The sequence below is a fragment of the Oreochromis niloticus genome, linkage group LG10, assembly GCF_001858045.2.
Source record: "Oreochromis niloticus isolate F11D_XX linkage group LG10, O_niloticus_UMD_NMBU, whole genome shotgun sequence".
NCBI classification, from domain to species: domain Eukaryota; kingdom Metazoa; phylum Chordata; class Actinopteri; order Cichliformes; family Cichlidae; genus Oreochromis; species Oreochromis niloticus.
The window spans coordinates 20,143,021-20,162,370 of NC_031975.2; the positions used below are offsets into that span (position 1 = coordinate 20,143,021).

Here is a 19,350-nt window from a genome sequence, read left to right on the forward strand (position 1 = left end):
AAAATTTAATGATTTCTCTAAGTTCAGGGTCACAGTTGAATAGTAGAGTGCATGGTGAGCTCTTATGTCTTCAATTGTTTGTGAGTTTAGTACATTACTTGTATTTCTCCACCTCTTTTATTCCCCTTCCTGTTTGTTATGCCTCAAAGCAGGGACTGCTAACCACTGGTTTTAATTACCAACAAAACCAAAGCGTGCAGAGGAAAGGCCGTAATCCAGAAATATCATCTTTCCATTTTCTTTTCCAGCTTTCCAATAAAGTGGCCACGCTCTCTTGCCAATTTATTAGGTACACCTTACCATACTGGTTTAGACCCCCTTTTGCCCTAATTGTTCATGGCATCGATTCAGAAAGGTGCTGGAAACATTCCTCAGAGATTTCACTACATGACCTGTTAGCATCACACAGTCGCTGCAGATTTGTTGGCTGATATGACTCTCCGGTTCCACCACAGGCCAATAGTGATCTGCTGGACTGTCGAGGTTATTTGAGTACAGTGAATTCATTTTTATTAAAGAAAAATGTGCTTGGGATTATTCAAGCTTTGTGAGGCTGAGGAGTTTAAGCAATGCTCAGTTGGTGTGAAGGGACCAAAAATGTGCCAAGAAAGTATCCCCCACACTGTTACAACACCACCACCAGCCTGACCGCTTTTATACAAGGCAGAAGGGATCCATGCTTTCATGTTGTTTACACTAAACTCTGACGCTTGTTGTTTTCAAGTGTTTTCAGTTGTCCAATTTTGTTGAGTCCATGTGAAATTGTAGCTTTAGTTTCCAATTCTTAGCTGGCAGGAGTGGGACCTTGTGTGCTCTTCTGCTGCTGTAGTTCATCTGCATCAAGGTTTGACATGCTGTGCATTCAGAGGTGCTGTTCACCATATCCTGATTGGAACAAGTTATTGTTGGTTTCCTAGCAGCTCAAAGCAGGGTAGCCATTCCTCTGACCTCTGGCAAAAATACCCAGAGAATGCCAGGGCATTCTAGAGACTCATTAGATATTTCTCTTTATTGGACCATTTTCTGCAGCCCCCAGAGATGGTTCTGTGGGAAAATCCCAGCTCAGAATACTCAGACCAGCCTGTCTGGCACCAACAACCATGTTGCATTCAAAGTCACTTATGTCACCTTTATTCCCGCTCAGTTGCTGCCATGCAACTGGCTCTGTACATATCTGTGTTAACAAGCAGTTGAGCAGGTGTACCTAATAAAATGTCCAGTGAGCGTATCTTCTAATGGGGTACTTGGTTCTTGTCACAGGCAAGGTATTTGATTTGATTTGATTATACTTTTGTTGAACCACAGTGGTTACATAGACCTATTTAATATGTGCACAAACAAGTAAGAAAAGGTTAGCTACATATATACTTCAATGTGCATATTTATCTCTAAATGGTTTGTGTGTCAGAATGCTTTGGAGGGAAGGGCAAGAATGCATTTGACAAACCGTGTTTTGCATTAAAGGCTTTTACTGTCATGCATTCCTCCCTGAGCTTCTCTTCTCTCTTTCCATTCCCTTTCTTTCTACAAGCTGCCTCTGCAGATGTGTTACAGGTTGCTTAGATAGGGTTTTCTGAGGTGTATTTTAAGTCATTATTAGCGACTAACCCTAAGACATCCAACTTCTATTTATCATTGGCCAAACTTACTGAAGATGCACAGAAATGACTCACTTAACTTCAGGTATCAGTTAACATAGCCCTGTCCTTTTCTTTCATTTCTATGCGTTGCTGGCGATCAGACTTGCTTTAGGGAAATCGTTACTCTGAATATTTGGGGCCACGGTGTAGATGGATTATTTGACTTCTGCAGCAGTTAAGGATTAAAACAGGGCCGGTTTTTAATGGAATTTATTTTTCGCAGTCTCCTACATAAAAAAGAAAAAAAGTATCAGACAAACTGATACAGATAGACTGAAACAGATACAGATAGACTGAAACTGTAAACAAGAACCCTTGGTATTTACTTCTATGGTATACTAAGATTATGATTAACGGTTATCCAGCATGTCGGTATTTGTTATGCAGTGCTGGTGTAACTGCCAAGCATTCGATATGAAGTGCAATTTCACTTTGAAAATAACTGCCTACAGTAGCAATGAGAAAGTCATACCTGTCATTTTTGTTTTTCTCTCCCCCTCTTCCTTCTCTGGTCATTGTCTCTATGGGGAAGGATGGAGAGCACGACAAAACACAGATGGTAAATAAATACACTTTTAATAATAATAATAATGATAGTAATAATAATGATTATTATTATGATGATGATGACGATGATGGAAATTTTAGCATTCATGATTTGCCCATGTCCCCTGTACTTTTTCAGCACTGATCAATCTGCCTAGAAACATGCATAGCCTGTTCTGCCAACTATCTGTTAATGCATGCAAATGTACTGATTTGGTCATTTAAATCAGCATAAATTGCCTGTGAATGATTTTTGCACTCTTCATTTTCTGTCTGGAATGCCCCTCATCTTATCTTCCTCTAGGATGATAGATCTAAACGCAATCACATGCTGTCTCCAGTTAGGTCTGTTCTTTCAGCACTTAACCCACATTACTTCCTGTGATCTGACATGAGAAATGAAACCTCTGCCACCCCCCCATTAAGCATTCTAAACTAAAAAATCGTACATTTAAAATTACATCTTGTTCACATTTTTATCAGATTGTAGTTACATTTATCCTTCTGTTAATTATGAAGCGAATTATGAAATACTAAACATTTGGTGGTTTACCTTTACAGAATCCAAAAGTGGATTCCCTTCCACTGGTCACGTTTAAGCTCAGGACCTCCTGACTCTGAGTTCACAGTGCCAACCATAAACCCAGCTACGGGCTTCACCAACCACTGCTGATGGGTCGTGCCAGACCCTTGTTAGCAGATTAGGGCAGGACAAGGGAGGGAGAATACCAGTGGGATTCAGTTGGCACTTTTGACACCGCAGATGGCTGTTTACGCCGTTGTTTGCAATGACTCTCTGTGATATCAGCGATGGCTGCAACAGTCAGCTCCAATCTTGTCATCACACCACCAATTTTTATTGTGGAATATCATGATTATTATTGGGTTTCGTAGCGCGTTCATCACGATTTCTATGTGGACATCTGGATTAGTTTCGCCACCTGTAATATGCATTATAGCAGCACTGATCCCTGCTTTTTGTGCTAATTTTCTCTGTGTCTGTGCTGGTCAGACAGGGAACAATGACTCTGTTTAAGCTTCGGTTCTTTTTCAGCTTCTGCCTGGATCACTGTAGCTTCTGTATGCATCCCTGTTTGTACAATCATATCTGTGAACATATTTTACTGTTAACCGATCATTTTTAGTCATGTTCATTCCTTGTTAATGCAAACCAAACCCTTCCTGCTGCTCATTCTTCACAGTATGAGCTGCCCACTGGTGGACCAGCAGGATGCTACTGTTGTAAAGAAGTTACTTGTAAATAGAGAGGGAATCTCAGTGCCCTAGTTAAGGCTCTGGATTTAAATCAGATTGAGATGATTTGGCATTACCTTAAAACAGGTCATTCATTCTTGAAAACCCTCCAGTGTGGCTGAATTAAAACAATTCCACCAAGAAGAGTGGGCCAAAATTCCTCCACAATAATGTAAAAAGCTCAATGACAGTTAAACACTTGATTGGAGCTCTTGATGCCAAGGGTGGCACAACCAGTTATTAAGTTTAGGGGGCAATTAGTTATTCACAAAGGGACAGGAAGGCTTAGATAGCTTTTTGTCCTTTAATGAATGAAATCATCATTTAAAAGCACCATTTTATACTTACTTACTTTATACTTACTTGGCTTCTCTTTATCTAATATTAAAATGTGTTTTATGACCTGAAACGTGTGTCAAATATGCAAGAAAACAGCACTGGATAAGCTTTGCTGTATACAAAGGCACGTACTATTTTTTATGTTGTTAATTGAATAATATGATTCTTTTTATATAGTGCTTCTTTTCATATTTATATAGTGTTCCTTTCCTTTTTAAGTGCCCACGAAATTTAAGTTGTCACACACTGTGGAATATTGCTCTTCCGTTTTATTAGATGTCTCCAGCAGTATAATTAAATGCCCTTTAGGTCAAAAAGCATCAAAAGCATTACATTTTAAAGATCAGGGCACATTAGGAGATCAGTGTTCATCCTCCACCCTAGGGGGAATACTGACGCTGGTGACTTTGTATACAGTCAATGAGTTTTTCCTGCAATCATGCAGAAGGTTTTCAGCGGGTCTATAAAAAAATAAATGAATGGTTTCTGGAGAGTTTGTTGTATCATCTATTATAATGAGTTTCAGTAACATGAAAAGACTATTTATTGAGTCCTCTGCTTTTGCCACTCATTATAATGCGTAGAACAGCCATTACACCATGATGAGTAATGCTATTATAACACGAGTGACTAATAAGTAGGCTTTTCACCGTTCCCCGCCATAGTAAGCTACAATGTAGAAATTCAATCGCACAGAACGGACATATTCGTTTGATAAGATAGGCTTTTGAACTTAGCATTTTTCACAGGAACACCACAAATGATAGAGGAGGGATGTTTATGTGTTGCAGAGCTGGAGCAGACTATAGTCTGACGCTTGGTGCTTTGCAGCACAAATCCAGTGAGTAAACACAAAGTCGAAAAAGTAGCCTGCATTCCTGATATTTTTTTTAACTCTTCTAATTTGTGATTTGTGCATTTTATAGTGTGTCCTATGTTTAAGCAGTCTTAACGAGGACAATAATACACAATTCCAACTGTGAGAAAAAGCAGACTTCTATGTAAAGCCAGTGGAAATGAAACATAGAAATGTGCTTGACTTTCCATTGACAGTGACTGGCAACTGAAGGAAGTGGTGAAAAAATTGTGAATCCTTTCCACAGGCAGATGTCAATTAGTTGCAACTTTTTCTAAATAACTGCCCATGGTCTGTTTTTCAGAGTAAACACCTCATATGAAATTCTTGGTTGGGTTAGTGACTCATATGGCGAAAATCAAAGATACTTCTAGTTAATCATCCCATTTTGATTTCAAAGAAGTGTCACAGTGAAACTTTAAACTATGACCAATTCCACAGCATAGGTTATCTACTGAATACTCATCACAAAAATAAAAAGCATATCTGTTGCTAGAAGGAAAGTGGTTAATCTGATACTTCTCAGGTCCTGTCGTATAAGTGTTATATGCACTGGAACAAAAACGCTGTTGCATCAAGACTACATAACTGAGACATAAAGTAGATCTTCAAGCGTAGCCCATAAAATATTGAGCAACAGCCCAATGATTTAGTGAGGACTTTCACAGCTAAAAAATACAGACCTGAAAATTATATTGACAAAATGCTGCAGATTGTGATCTTGTAAGTGTTCAAGAGGCAATGTTAATGTAGGAAATGCCAAATTTATCCTCAGGCATGTTTGTCCTTCCACTGTAAACTTGCAATGAGGATCATTTTGGGGCAAATTTTAATCAGCAAAAAGAACGCGCAAGAAACAAAATAACTTAGTCTTCGGCTCTGAGACTCATGTGTATCCGGATTTAAATATGATTTTTTATTTAAAAAAATACAAGATATTGTAATTAAAGTATTTTAACCAAAGATAACAAAGCTAAGAGAATTGGTGACAACCAGGCCAAAATGTGCTTTATAGAAAAGTGCTGAGAATAACGCTCATTTGGATATCTGAGAGAATCAGAAAAAAAAAAAGTAGTTTAGGTGGTGATTGACTTCACATGACTTCCTCATTGTGGTCACAAATCAACTGTTCCTTCTTGTGTAACAAAGGGTTATTAAGAAATCAAAAGTATCCATGCTCTATAATCAAATGTTGACCTGTTTTGGAATCTGGTGCATGCTCCATAATCGGAATGTTGATAATATGGACTGTGCGTTACTCTCAAAGACCAAAGACCGTCTAGTCTAAGTGCATAGTTGTGGAAGTGAAGCTGTTAACACCAAAGGGATCCCACAAGCCTGTTAGGCTTACTGTAGAATCAACAGGTGATTAGTGTGGTCATAGATATTGCTCGTGCTAATCCTTCTCAAACATTCTTTGCTAGCTAATGTCTTCTTTTCCCCCTCCTTCTTCTCCTTCTTCTATTTACAGGCCAGCACAACTACCTGTGTGCAGGGAGAAATGACTGCATCATTGATAAGATCCGCAGGAAGAACTGTCCAGCCTGCCGCTTCAGAAAATGTCTTCAAGCTGGAATGAACTTGGAAGGTAAATGATCAGACCCATCTTTAAATGAGTCCAGCCAACATTCAAAGCTTTAATGAAAAACTGGGCATCTTTATCTTGTCTTATGTGCAATATTGTGAAGTAAAGTAAAGTACCTGTGCTGGTTATATTTCCAGCAGGGATTTGATTGGATCATTCAGACAAAGGTGGATGTGGCAGTTCATCTCTTAAAGTGTGAATTACTCTGTTCTTGGACTCTCATCTGTATGTGCAAGGGCTTGTTGCTGATTGGTGCTTCCACTTGGCTTATGTTCAGCCTATAATATTGACTGCTCTTCTTTCATCTTGGCTTCCACCATGACTAGACCAGTGCCACAGCCAAACTGCAGCAGTAATCCCTGCAGCTGCTTCAAAGTGCAGCCAATTTGTCATTCAGGGCAGCTGTGATTCAGTGCGAGCAGCTTTAGTTTAGGGCAGTGGTTCTGAAAGTTTTTCGGGAAGCCCCAACTTCAGAAGCTGAAAAAAGTTCATGTCCCACACAATTTGTAATCAATCATTAATAAAAACTGATCCAAATTGGTTCATTTAATGAAATTAATTGTACCAGTAACCTAATTTCCCCTTCAAGTATTAATTTTACCTAGTGTCCTCCTTTCTCCTTGGATGTCCATGTTCTACTTGCAGTGGTTCATTTAAAGAAACGCTGGTCTAGGCAGTATAATTCTCGCTAGGGTCGCAAGAGGTCTCTGGTCCAAATCCCAGATGATCTAGTGAACATGAGCCAAGTGGAAGCACCAATCAGGAGCAGGAGCATGCACATATAACTCTGATTGCAAAAACAAACAATCACATTATTTAGTAAAAGGAAGCCAGTGATGCAGAGCTGTAGCGACAGCTAAGAAAGGCGCATTCTGGCAGTGTGGTCTCAGTGAAAGAGTGGTTGTCATGAAATCATTCACAAGGAATGGAAATCATAGAAAAAAACTGAGGTAAATTGAGGACAAATTACACAAGAACTGGAAAGAAAATCTTTGACAATAAGTCTTATCGACTGAATAATCCAAATTTGAATTAAATTCTGGTTCAAATTATCATCAGTATGCATGAAGGAGGTCAGACGAGAGGTCCAACAGTGAGCATATACAGCCATCTGTAAAATGTAGTGGAGGCTCTGTCATGGTTTGGGGCTGCATTTCAGCCAGTGTTGTCAAAATTGATGGAACTGTAAACACAGAGAAGTAGCGTCAGATTTTGATTAGCCATGCAATACCATCTGGAAAGCATCTCATTAGCAACAGCTTAATTTTTTAGTGCAGCAATGATCCCAAGCACACTGCCAGTACAATAAAAGCATATAAAAAATGAAAAACACAAACTGAAACACTCATGCATTGGTCTAAAGAGACCAGACCTCGACATTATTGAACCAGTGTGTGATCATCCTGGTAGAAAGGGAAAAAAAGCAGTCAGTATCCAAATAACTTTGAGTACTTTAATTACAAGAAAGATGTGGTGAAGAGTAAAGATGGTTAAACCATATATTGGCTCTATTCTTGCCTTAAATCCAGGTTTTCCAGTCAAGTTTGCACACATTTTAATAAATTGCTGCACTTATTTCCCATTTTTTAGCAAGATATAAATAAATTGGAGTGGCTTGAAACTTTTGCACAGTAGTTTATTTCACTTACTTTAAATTTGTTATAAATCCAATGACACAGAAATTTCCTCCAAAAATAGGTAAACTCTCATTCTTTTATTTTAGCTTTAAAATTGAGCTAAATGACAGATTATTGACTATGTAAAGAACATTTTAGATTACAGATGAGATTAGTAGTTTAGTATAAAAATAAAGGAAGATCAAAGGAAAAAAAGAAACATACATTAAATATGGCCTAATGGCTAATATGGCCTTCTATATGGTTCACACTGATCACTGCTTAATTCACTACTAAGTCCAAGCCTCCAAAACTTCTATTACCTGATGACCTTTCAAATTTTTCTACTTGATCTAATGGATGTTTAGGACATAGTGCAAAGTTAGGTTGTGACAACGTTAAGGAAGATGGACATGGGAAGCAACAGGTTGTAAACAAAACAACAGCTTTATAACCAAGAAACTGCTTGTTGTGCTGTTTCCGCTTGATGCTCCCTTAGGGGAATGAAATTGCTGTTACTAGTTTGTGTGAATCAGCGTTGAGTGAGATTACATGTTAAAAGTGCAGTTTTGGTCACACAAGGGTGAAGGTAGGTTCGCACACAGAGAGTGAGAGGAACAAAGACAGAGAGAGGGATTTGATGGAAGTCAGCGCATCAGCAGACAGACTCCCAGCAGAAAGGCTCTTAGTTGCCATAGAAACACCAAGAGAGGAAATTAAAAAAGGTAGAGTAGGAAAAACATGTTTTTTCATGGTAACCTCTCAAAGTCTGACGTTTTGTACATTTAGTTGCAGAAAATGTTCAAATGAGGCTTAGATAATGTACAGTTGTGGGCAAAAAACACCGCAATTTGCCATTTCTGTTGTTTCACTGATGTCACACTGATGGAGAGAAGCTGCAAAAACAAAAAAAGCAACAAAAAAAATCCACTGTTAAGTCATATGTCCTCATAAATGGAAATCTTTTTGTGATTTTGTACCTGTTTACTGGGCAGAGACCAGCATGTGGCACTCTCCTGATCTTTAACTGGTTTGTTAAAACTCAAAGTGAAATTTCTTCATCCATGTTGTAAGGTGGGATGAAGCAAGCGTGTAACTTAAATAACCTATTAGCGTTAACTGGGAATATAGAAGTGTTTATACATACATGGATGCATTACAACGTTGATTTTTCTAGGTTAATTACACTGTGCAGTAAAACAGTGAAAGCTAATTTTGAACTGATTATTCACTTCAGGACATAATAGCCTGTCTTTATGTCACAAAGTAACTTTTTTGTATTCTGTGTGTTTCTAGAGCCAGATCATTTGGTCAGATCAGTTTATTTCAATTGTTTTTACAGTTCTAGTTTCACTGACTCTATATGTTTTCATTTTAGTTTTAATTTTAGTTCCATTGCCCAGCCCATGGAAAAGCAACCCTTTCCTCCAGGGTTTGCTCCTTGTGCATGTCTGGATCTCTTCCAGAGATGCTGTTGTTCCTAGAAGTATGTCTGCAATACCCATTGGGGCTCCTCCAATTCGTCAAAATCACGAGCCTTTATCTTGCATTATTTTTTAGTTATGAGGACAAGGTTCCAGAGAGTCCAATCTGACATCTGCAGAAGAACTGCAGGTGTGGCAAAAATTGTGTTTATGTGGCAAAAATACTACCTATTACATATTGCAGCTGGGCGCACAAAGGGCATGTACCACAGCAGAGACCGTTTGAGCTAAATATTTGGCTCTTGAACTGATGTTCAGTCTTGGACACTGCACACTCTTCCAAGAAAAAACCCCATTTGTTCTTGGAGTCATAGCTGATCTTTGAGCTGCACAGTGAAGGATTTTCAGAAAGCGATCTAAAAACAATAGCAGTGCCTAGAAAGGAGATGGACCTTGAAAGGTCAAAATTAGCCAGTCAGCCTGAAATGAGGTAAAATGAGGTAGAGCTTATGCTTTTTATGCATAGAATCGCTGAATTTTTTAATTGCACCTTGCACAAAACATTTGTAGAAAACACACTTATGAACAATTTATTTTAATAAAGCATTTTCTGAATGTTTTTTTTTTTCTGTACCTCTCTTTTATTGCTATGTCTCACCTCACAGCAAGGAAAAACAAAAAGCTGATCAAGATGAAAGTGCACCGGGCTGGGGCATCAGAGCCCACCATTAGCAACATGCCTGTTCCAGTCGTACCCAGGAGCATGCCCCAACTCGTGCCGACCATGCTGTCCATACTGAAGGCCATAGAACCAGAGATCATCTACTCGGGCTATGACAGCACACTGCCAGATACTTCATCACGGCTCATGTCTACTCTCAACAGGCTAGGGGGACAGCAGGTTGTCTCTGCAGTCAAGTGGGCCAAGTCACTACCAGGTAACAGAAAAGCTCTTTACCATGGATTCCCTTTGGTTTAGTTTATATGCACAGACTTGTTCGAACAGACTCCATCACTGGTGGTAAATCCATCTAGAAAATTGAACTAATGGGTCAAGTCGATGATGAAAAACAACTACATCCACTTTTACTTGTCTATTTTTTTTAACACATGATGCCAGTTAAGGAAGTTGCCTCAGTCGTACGTCCCCACTTAGGCCTTAGTCATATAGGCCTATAGACTGACCAACAACAATGTGGCTACCTCCAGTTGTTATAAAAAAAAATGGGGGACGAGTTTCCAGCACTGGTTAGCATGAAATTGGTCACAAAGAAGTATATGCCACTATACTGAAAACATTGTCACAAGTAGATTGCTAATAGCACAAAAGGCAGTACTTTTACTTTGAAGGCATATGTTCTCTTATTATGGTTTGTACTGCACTTCTCAGAGTTTCGCTACTACCTGGTGAGTAGTTTGCGAGTGTTTCAGTAGTACATACTTCAGTAGTGCTCTTCTGGTTAAAACCACAGCCTTTATTTGTCTGAGTGTTGTCATACAGTTTAAACAAAGCAGATAACGAGCGAACATGCAGTTGTGGCTCAGTTCAGTAGCCAGCTGGCTGTCATCTTAATGGTAGGGTGACCAATAAGGAAGTGTTTGATGCATCTCACTTCAGAATGCTCAAAAGGTAGATTTTTTTTTTTTGATTCCTCTTTCCTCGTTCCTTTTTTTTAAAATAGTTGTTTAGTTACCAATGTCATGTCACCTTAATGGCTGAATCCATAATTACAGATGGAGGAGTTATTGTATGTCATGGCCAGAGTTTTTAGAAACCTACCACTTCCAAGGTATAAGGTCATGACCGAAGTTAATAACTCATTAACTCTTAAATTTTGGGGATCACTGCATTGTTTTCGAAGCTTGTCACGAGAGCTCAAGAGCAGCACATGCAGTTTGTGCATTGCAATGGTACTGAACACACGTGTGCACCCCTTGATACCAAATGGAAATATGCCACTGCTAAAAATGCTGCTTAAACACAATAATTTGTGTATTAACAAGGGGAATGTGCTCGTAACTATAGATACAGTTTGACAGAAAACTACCAGTCGATGATATAATCTCAGATCCACACATATAGAATGTATCTTTGTACTATTGTTGAAATGCATGGAAAATGAGAATAGGAAAAACTTTCTTTGCCATGTTTGAGGACTCTTTCGCTCTAAGTGGAGCAAGACACTACACCAAAACATGGGATTCAGCACATAAATGGATATACTTACATTTTATTGTTGTCAATATAACTTAAATTCATGGTTTAAATGTCAAGAAAATACGATAATTGCTGGGTTTTATTCCTACGCTGTTTCCATTCCACCAAAACAAAAATGGAAACAAAATGAATTTGAAACTCCAACCACTCGTGCTAGTTTCAACTCATGAGAAAAGAAAGCACATGACTTGCTAATCAGTCCAAGGAGTTGCCTGTATTTCTGCTCCTGAGAAACCTCCCAGAAAACCATATTATTGGCTTTTCTTTTTGTAATTTCTCTTTATATGACAAGGGAAAAAATGAAGAGATAATCTGGTTTTAAATCTTATGTATGTGATGTCCAGAACTGGCAAGTCGATCGAGAGGAGAAGCACTAAAAGGAGGGGGGGGTCTCACATAACTGAGCCATATTTCAAGCAAACAGAAAATGAAGGGACTTAATGTGCAGTTCAACCTTTATTGTTTTGAGAGCAGAAACAACTGAACAGCAATTCAATTTAAATATCCAATTAACTGTATGGTCCATTTCTAGTATTTCTTAGCTGGTTGTGTGGTAGTTTTAATAAAAGAGTTGAGCAATTACTTCCGCTTGTCTTTAATGTCTGTATTCTCTGAAATCAAAACATGAAAATATTCTTCACTGCTGTTTTAAAAGTATGCACAACTGATGACTATCACTATAACATATGCAATCATATGTGCTTACGTATAAGCACATTTGTAATAACCTCATAGCTTGCTTTGTTTTGAAGACCGTCAGTCCTAGGGAGAAAAAAAAATCACAGACAGTATTTGGTGTCTCTTTTTGATGTTGCATCTTTGAATTTGTTATTGTGGTTGTTTTATGAACTTGTGTTTATCTGGTTTAGTTGTTCTAACAGTCTTTTTACGTCCCTAGGCTTCCGCAATCTGCACCTTGATGACCAGATGACTCTGCTGCAGTGCTCCTGGCTCTTTCTCATGTCTTTCAGTCTTGGCTGGAGGTCATACGAGCAGTGTAATGGCAGCATGCTTTGTTTCGCCCCTGATCTTGTCATCAACAAGTGGGTAACAATCACAGCTGTTCTAATATTTGAGCAGTTTTGTTTTTCCATTTGCTCATTTCACGGTGTTAGTCTCACTTCATCATTTGACTTACAAAGTTAACCATTTATCTGTGACTCAGCTTTGTGACTCAGTATAGAAATCAGGTCAGAAGGCTGAGTGATAAAGTCACATGTAAATGAGAATTTACTGTCTAACAATGAGAATATGGTTATATTTTTGCTGAAATCTAAACTCCAGTTCTATGTTTTATTATGAGGGACGTGGAAAAGGGTGTTCGCTAGTTTTTGCTCATCGTCAAGCTGTGTAAGCTGCTTAACCCTTTATCCAGTTTCTATGTTAACCTTAAGAAGCAGACATGAACCCAGGACTGACCTTCTCACCTAATTTTCAGAAACAACAAAAAGCCCCCATGAATAAATAAGCTAGGCCAGTACATCAGCTATTATTGCCATGGTTTGCAGGTTCCTGACCCAAACGCAGACTTTTTCTGAGGCAGACTTCATAAACACAAAACACTTTGATTGAGGCAATGCGGAAAAAGGGGAAAAAATAATAAAAAATATTTAAAACCATTAATCCTGCAGATAGCACACCCAGGAACACAGTATAACTCAACAAGGAACAAATACAAACTGAGGTTTTTAATATACACAGGAGGTAATCAGGGAGAGTAGAAACGCCAGGGTAACAAGACACAACTGAAACTAATTAAGACATAAACGGATAAACGGAGACATAAAAGGAAATAAAACTAATATCAAAGCACATGGGGACTAATAAATAAAACAGGAAGTAACTAAATAGGAAATCATATACAAGAGGCAATGACTAGGGAGGCTAGAAAAAACAAAGTACAAGGAATCAAATATCTGTAATAATAGTCTGTAAACACTTCAAGAGTTACCCTACTCAAGTAATTCAAAAAAATACAGGAACAACTGCATTATGAACTATACTGTAAATAATTTTCTATGCCACAGAGGCGGGACTCAGGTTAGACTGCAGTATGTTAATTACATACTTACAACTTTCACTGCTTGCGGAAAATTGATTGATGAATTTGTGTTTACTACAGTCTTTGTCACTCCCAGAGGAAACAAAATAGAGGCTATTCTTGTGTACTCTTTTGTTACATATCCTTTTTTTGCCATTTGCCATTTATTTATAACAGCAAGTGACTACCCCTCCCTGAGTCTGGTCTCTTCCTGTTAAGAGGGACTTCTTCCCTCCCACTATTGCTTGCTCATAGGGGATCATATGATTGTTGGGGTTTTCTTTCTAATACTACAGGGATCTTACAGTAGAAAGTAAATTCAGGTAAATAGAACTGAACTATTAAGCTGTTTAAATACCTGCTGGGATTTCTGAAAGAACCATCCAGTTTTTCTACATTTGTAAACAGTGCTAAAAACACATCGACATCTTGCAAACAGCTCAACCTTTTTATTGGAAATGGTTAGAAAGAAAGCCCTGAGCTGTGAAGAGTCACTTCCAAAAGGAGGAGTAAAAAATAGATATGAAATGTGAAGATGTCATTGCCGATGGCACTGCAGTTGGTCAGAAAGAGTAGACAGTGCTCAGCCCAAGGCTATGTATCAGGAGAATGTGCTGTATTGATTTTCTAAGAAAAAAGTAATGTGGGCTGTGTGTTAGTGGAAGTGAGGTGTGAAAATCCATCATGACTGATTTTAGAGTCTGGATTTCTCCTGCAAGGATGTAGCACATCCCTGCCAGGGCTATTTATTGGGAATTGAATAACAGCATGAGTGAAACAGCTCCAAGTCTAACCTGTGTGTCTCTTTTAATTCTGTTTTCTTCTGTTTCTTGTCTTCACCTGCTCTACACTTCCTCTCCTCTCACAGAGATCGCATGAAGCTGCCCTTCATGACTGACCAGTGCGAGCAGATGCTGAAGATCTGTAATGAGTTTGTCAGACTGCAGGTGTCCTATGAAGAGTACCTGTGCATGAAGGTGCTGTTACTGCTCAGTACAGGTAATGGAACACAATTCACTTTGAAAAATGACAGCAGTGTTTTTCAAAAGTCTCTCTGCTGGACTGGAAAAATCACTTTTTATTGTATCTACTGTGTTATACAGCTGCAGCTTTTTTTCCATTTCCTTGCAATTTGTCACAGTAGGGCTGTTCTGGTTATGTTCCTCTCGATGAATGCGCAGAGGATTTTGATTGCTGCTACTAAAGGCCACAAATTTCATTACTTATCAGTAATGCATCGCCTTTGTGGCAAAGATTCAACGGTGCTGGAAACATTCCTCAGGGGTTTTGGTCCATATTGGCGTGATAGCATCACGCAGTTGCTTTAGATTTGTCAGCTGCACATCCATGAGGCAAACCTCCTGTTCCACCGCATCCCAAAGGTGCTCTATTGGCTTGAGATTGATGACTGTTAAGGCTATTTGAGTACAGTGAAATCACTGTCAAATTCAAGAAACCAATTTGAGATAATCTGATATTTGTGACATGGCATGTTGTCCTGCTGGAAACGCTATCAGGATTGATCATAATATAGTCATTAAGGGACTGACATGGTCAGCAACAATAATCAGGTATGGTGTGGTGTTTCAATAATGATCAGCTGGTACTAAGTTGCCAAGGTGGGCCAAGAAATATCCTCTAACTTCTACTACTGATACAAGGTAGGGTGTATCCATGCTGTCTTGTTGTTTACACTAAATTTTGAAATATCACATCAGAAATTGAGGCTCATCAGACCAGGCAGTACTTTTCCAATCTTCTATTGCCTATGCAAATTGCAGCCTCAGTTTCCTTTTCTTAGCTAACAGGAGTGGCACTTTGTGCAGTCTTCTACTGCTGTAGCTCATCTGCTTCAAGGTTTGATGTGTTGTGCATTCAGAGATGCTCATCTGCACACTTTGCCTATAATGAGGGCTAATTGAGTTACTTTTGTCTTCCTATCGGCGCAATCTGACCATTCTCCTCTGACCTGTGGCATCAGCAAGGAATTTTTGCCAAGGGAACTGTCACTCACTAAATATTTTCTCCTTTTTTCGATCACTCTCTGTAAACCCTATAACAGAAACATCCTAGCAGATCACCGGTTTCTGAAATATTCAGATCAGCCCTTGTGCACTTGCATCACCCTTTTTCTCCCCAATTCTGATGCTCAGTTTGAACCTTCAGCAGGTCATCTACATATGTAAATACATTGGCTTGCTGCTATATGATTGGCTGGTTAGATATTTGCATTACAAGCAGATCAACTTGTGTACCTAATGAAGTGGCCGGTGGTCGTATGTTTTAATACTGCAGTTTAAAGAACCTGTTTAAAATCACTGCTGACAGTAGCATACGGTAACCATGCCGCAAGTGTCTACACTGTCAGAAGCATAACGGCAGAACAGTAACATTCCTGTCTGCAATAATTTAAACCCAGTCTGCTGACAAAAGCACAGTAAATGTTTTGTTCTGTAGATGCATTATTATGTGTGTCTGTCAGTGCTCGCTGGACCTTTATTTCAGTTTACGTTCACAGGGTGTTATGTACCCTAAACCATTTCAAGCACTTGTCTTGCATTTTCTTTAACTTCATTGTTTGGTTTAAAGTGTATCTTAAGTGTTTTCTTTCAAGGGTCTCCTTCAGTTCTGAAATTCAGCGATCAAACACGGAGCCATTTCTTTTTAGAAGGACACATGAATTCAAAATGCCACAGAAAAGACCGGGTGTTACTGTTACTATCAAAATATGCAAGTTTGATGTTCTTTTGACATTCTTCACCAATCTGCGATGTAACAATGTGATATTTTCTTTTAGATGCCTTCTGTTAAATGTTACTGCTCTGTGAAAGTGCAGTCCTTTCACAGATCTTACCTTGGTAGAGAGTCATTTAATTTCCGTACAAGAGGGTCCACTGAGAGTTGAATTAGTATAACTTTTGTATTTCTTATCTCACTGAATAAAAACAGTTAGCTTTTTTTATTACTGCTGTTTAATCTTCTTTTATCTACAGTTGTCCAGTGAAAGCACATTATTAAAAAAAGTAAAAACTCATTTAAACTCAATAGGCTGTGTTCATCAGGCCTCTCTTTATTTAATGTTTGAAGAGGTCTAATAATGAGAGCTGTGGGTTACCAATCAGTAACCTAACCCTACATACTACACAAGGAAACAGTATCACTAAATCAGACCTTTCCCCACTTATTTCAAATTTTCTTGTCTGTGATGGAGAGCATTATTCTCAGAGAATGGCGACAAAGAGGATGCACTTCAGAAGCAATTAGCTTGTTATGCAGAGGAAATTACATTTCCATACTGTGCACCGGCTGCATTTTTGTACCTGAGAGCGATTTCCATCCGTTTCCCTCAGGGATGGAAATACTATTAGATGGGACAACTTTGGTTTGAGCTGCTTTTATCCATTCTCGCACACATTATATGGAATTTCAAGTCACTTATAAGACTATTTGATATATTGTCATATTTAGTTAAATAGAGAAAATAGAGAATGCTCAGCAGCGTGAAAGCACCACAAAACATAAATAACTCAATAAAGAATTAATAGGTCATAGAATAAAAAAAACACAATTTGTTTAATGAGTTTGCAGTGCCATTGTTGCCTAGCACAATCACTGCAAGTCACTGCTAAACTGTGTGGCTCACTGCCTGACGCCACACTGACGAGAGTCCACAATGTGCTGATACAACTGTATTGCTTTTTAAGTTTGCAGTTTTTGCTTTTCAGCAGTGACTGGCACTGACCGTGAAAGTCCTCAGTGTGTCCTCGATAATATATCATTTAAATGCAGGGAATCATTTTGAAGGGTATTCAAACGTCCTGATTTAAAAAGCTAAAGTGACACCTTGCACAGCAGCTGGTACTACTTTTAGCACAACCCCAATTCCAAAAAAGTTGGAACATTTTAAGCAAACTGCAATTATTTTCAAATCTCATAAATCTATATGTGAAGTCAGACCCCGACACACATACACAAGTCCACGGGTGGGGTGACAGCACGTTTATTTCATTAACAATGTTCGATGTGGTTTCAGCACAAACGCATGGGACACAGACACTCCCGCTCCGCTGTCACGTCCGTTCACCCCCCTCCTCGACTGTCACTGCAACATAAAAAGATTCACAATCAATCACTCATCCCCAGCACACCTGTTCCGCCCACCTCCGCGCTGCCCCGGGAGCTCACTGCGCCACCCCTCCTCTGCAGCCGGCCAGAGACCACACCCACGCCACACAATATTTCATTCATAACAGTACACAGAAAACATACAGTTTTTACAAAAAAATCAAATAAGGTCATTTTTGTTGGCAGCAGCAACTAATATGAAAAAGTGGCAGCAGGTCAGTACCATGATTGGGATAACTTTGTCTGCAAATTGTGGAACGATATCAGTTCCTGAATCATTTCCTGCAAATGCAGGTTAGAGCTCCATCGTGCAAAGAGGAATGGATGTGTGTGATCATGATCCAGAAACGCTGTCATCTTCTCTTGATTAAAGCTTATTTAAAATGGACTGAGGAAAAGTGGAAACTGTTCTGTGGTTTGAAATTCTTTTTGGAAAATATGGAGACCATCCTGTTTGTTATCAGAACTCAGTTCACAACCTGCATCTCTGATGGTATGGGGGTGCATTAGAGCCTCAGGCACCATCAATACTGAGAGGTTTATAGAGGCTTTAGGGCATATGATTCCATAACCTCTTGTTCAGGCAAGGCTGGCATATTTCAGCAAGACAATGCTAAATTGCAACTTTAAAAAGCATGGCTACATAGTAGCAGAGCCTGGCTGTAGTTCAGACCTTTCAGCAACTGAAAATATTTGGCATCTGTTGTCAGTCTTCTCTTCCCACAAGACATGTGTGATCATGTGTGTCTGAATGCAAACTTCTCACCTAACTCTTTTTGCCTCAGTAGCAGACACAGACCTGATTAGGATAAATTCTTATTAAAGTTTTGTTCTTATTCTTGGTGTTTTTTATTTGGACCTTCAGAACACCTTCCTCTGTTAACCACCAGCCTAACAGAGCAACAGTTTCCTTGAAGCTTACCAGCTTCAATTAACATTTATTTATTTTATTTTTTTTCCTAAATGATACTGATATATCGCTCTGTGTTGTATTCTCTGTCTCTGTGTGTGCAGTACCAAAAGATGGCCTGAAGAGCCAAGCAGTTTTTGATGAGATCAGGATGACCTATATCAAGGAGCTGGGAAAAGCCATCGTCAAGAGAGAGGAGAACCCTAGTCAGAACTGGCAACGCTTCTACCAGCTAACTAAGCTACTCGACTCCATGCAGGAGGCAAGTGAAACAAAAACACACACGTTTAAGTGTTTTTAGGCCACTTTGTTTCATCTAGCATTTTTTTTATATTTATCCTGTAGATTGGCTTCCTTTGTTTTTTTAATACCAGCCAGGTCTTTTCCACCTGAAGAATACACTCATATCCTGTGTAGTGCACTAAGTTTCAATCAAGTTAGTTTCTAACACTCTCCACTTCTGCCTCTCTGTAAAAACTTGTTGTAGACGTAAAGATCTTGCATTTAGAGCCTACTCCACTTTAAGGGTAATCCTTTTAAGTAAAGTGAGTAAACAACTCTTACTAATCTCTTTGTGTCTTAACCAGATGGTCGAGGGTCTTCTCCAGATCTGTTTCTACACCTTTGTGAATAAAACCCTCAGTGTGGAATTCCCGGAGATGCTGGCAGAGCTCATTTCCAACCAGATACCAAAATTCAAAGATGGAAGCGTCAAAGCTCTGCTGTTTCATCAGAAATGACTGCCTTAAATTGTGAATCAATGCCTTAAATCCTGCCCTGCACATATACCTCTCCA

General features: G+C 39.0%; 1 protein-coding gene across 2 annotated transcripts in view; it reads left to right on the top strand.

Annotated features, from left to right (window-relative positions):
* LOC100534588 (glucocorticoid receptor) overlaps positions 1-19,350 on the top strand; it is a 57,906-nt gene extending 38,556 nt beyond the window's left edge. Inside the window, exons 4-10 of one of the 2 annotated variants that reach the window (XM_003446939.5) lie at positions 2,173-2,199; positions 6,107-6,223; positions 9,926-10,198; positions 12,377-12,521; positions 14,388-14,518; positions 18,659-18,816; positions 19,142-19,350. In XM_003446939.5, the coding sequence (XP_003446987.1) occupies positions 2,173-2,199; positions 6,107-6,223; positions 9,926-10,198; positions 12,377-12,521; positions 14,388-14,518; positions 18,659-18,816; positions 19,142-19,294 (1,004 nt within the window). In that variant the 3' untranslated portion in view covers positions 19,295-19,350. The remainder of the gene's footprint in view (positions 1-2,172; positions 2,200-6,106; positions 6,224-9,925; positions 10,199-12,376; positions 12,522-14,387; positions 14,519-18,658; positions 18,817-19,141) is intronic. The other variant, XM_005452584.4, reaches the window with a different exon arrangement.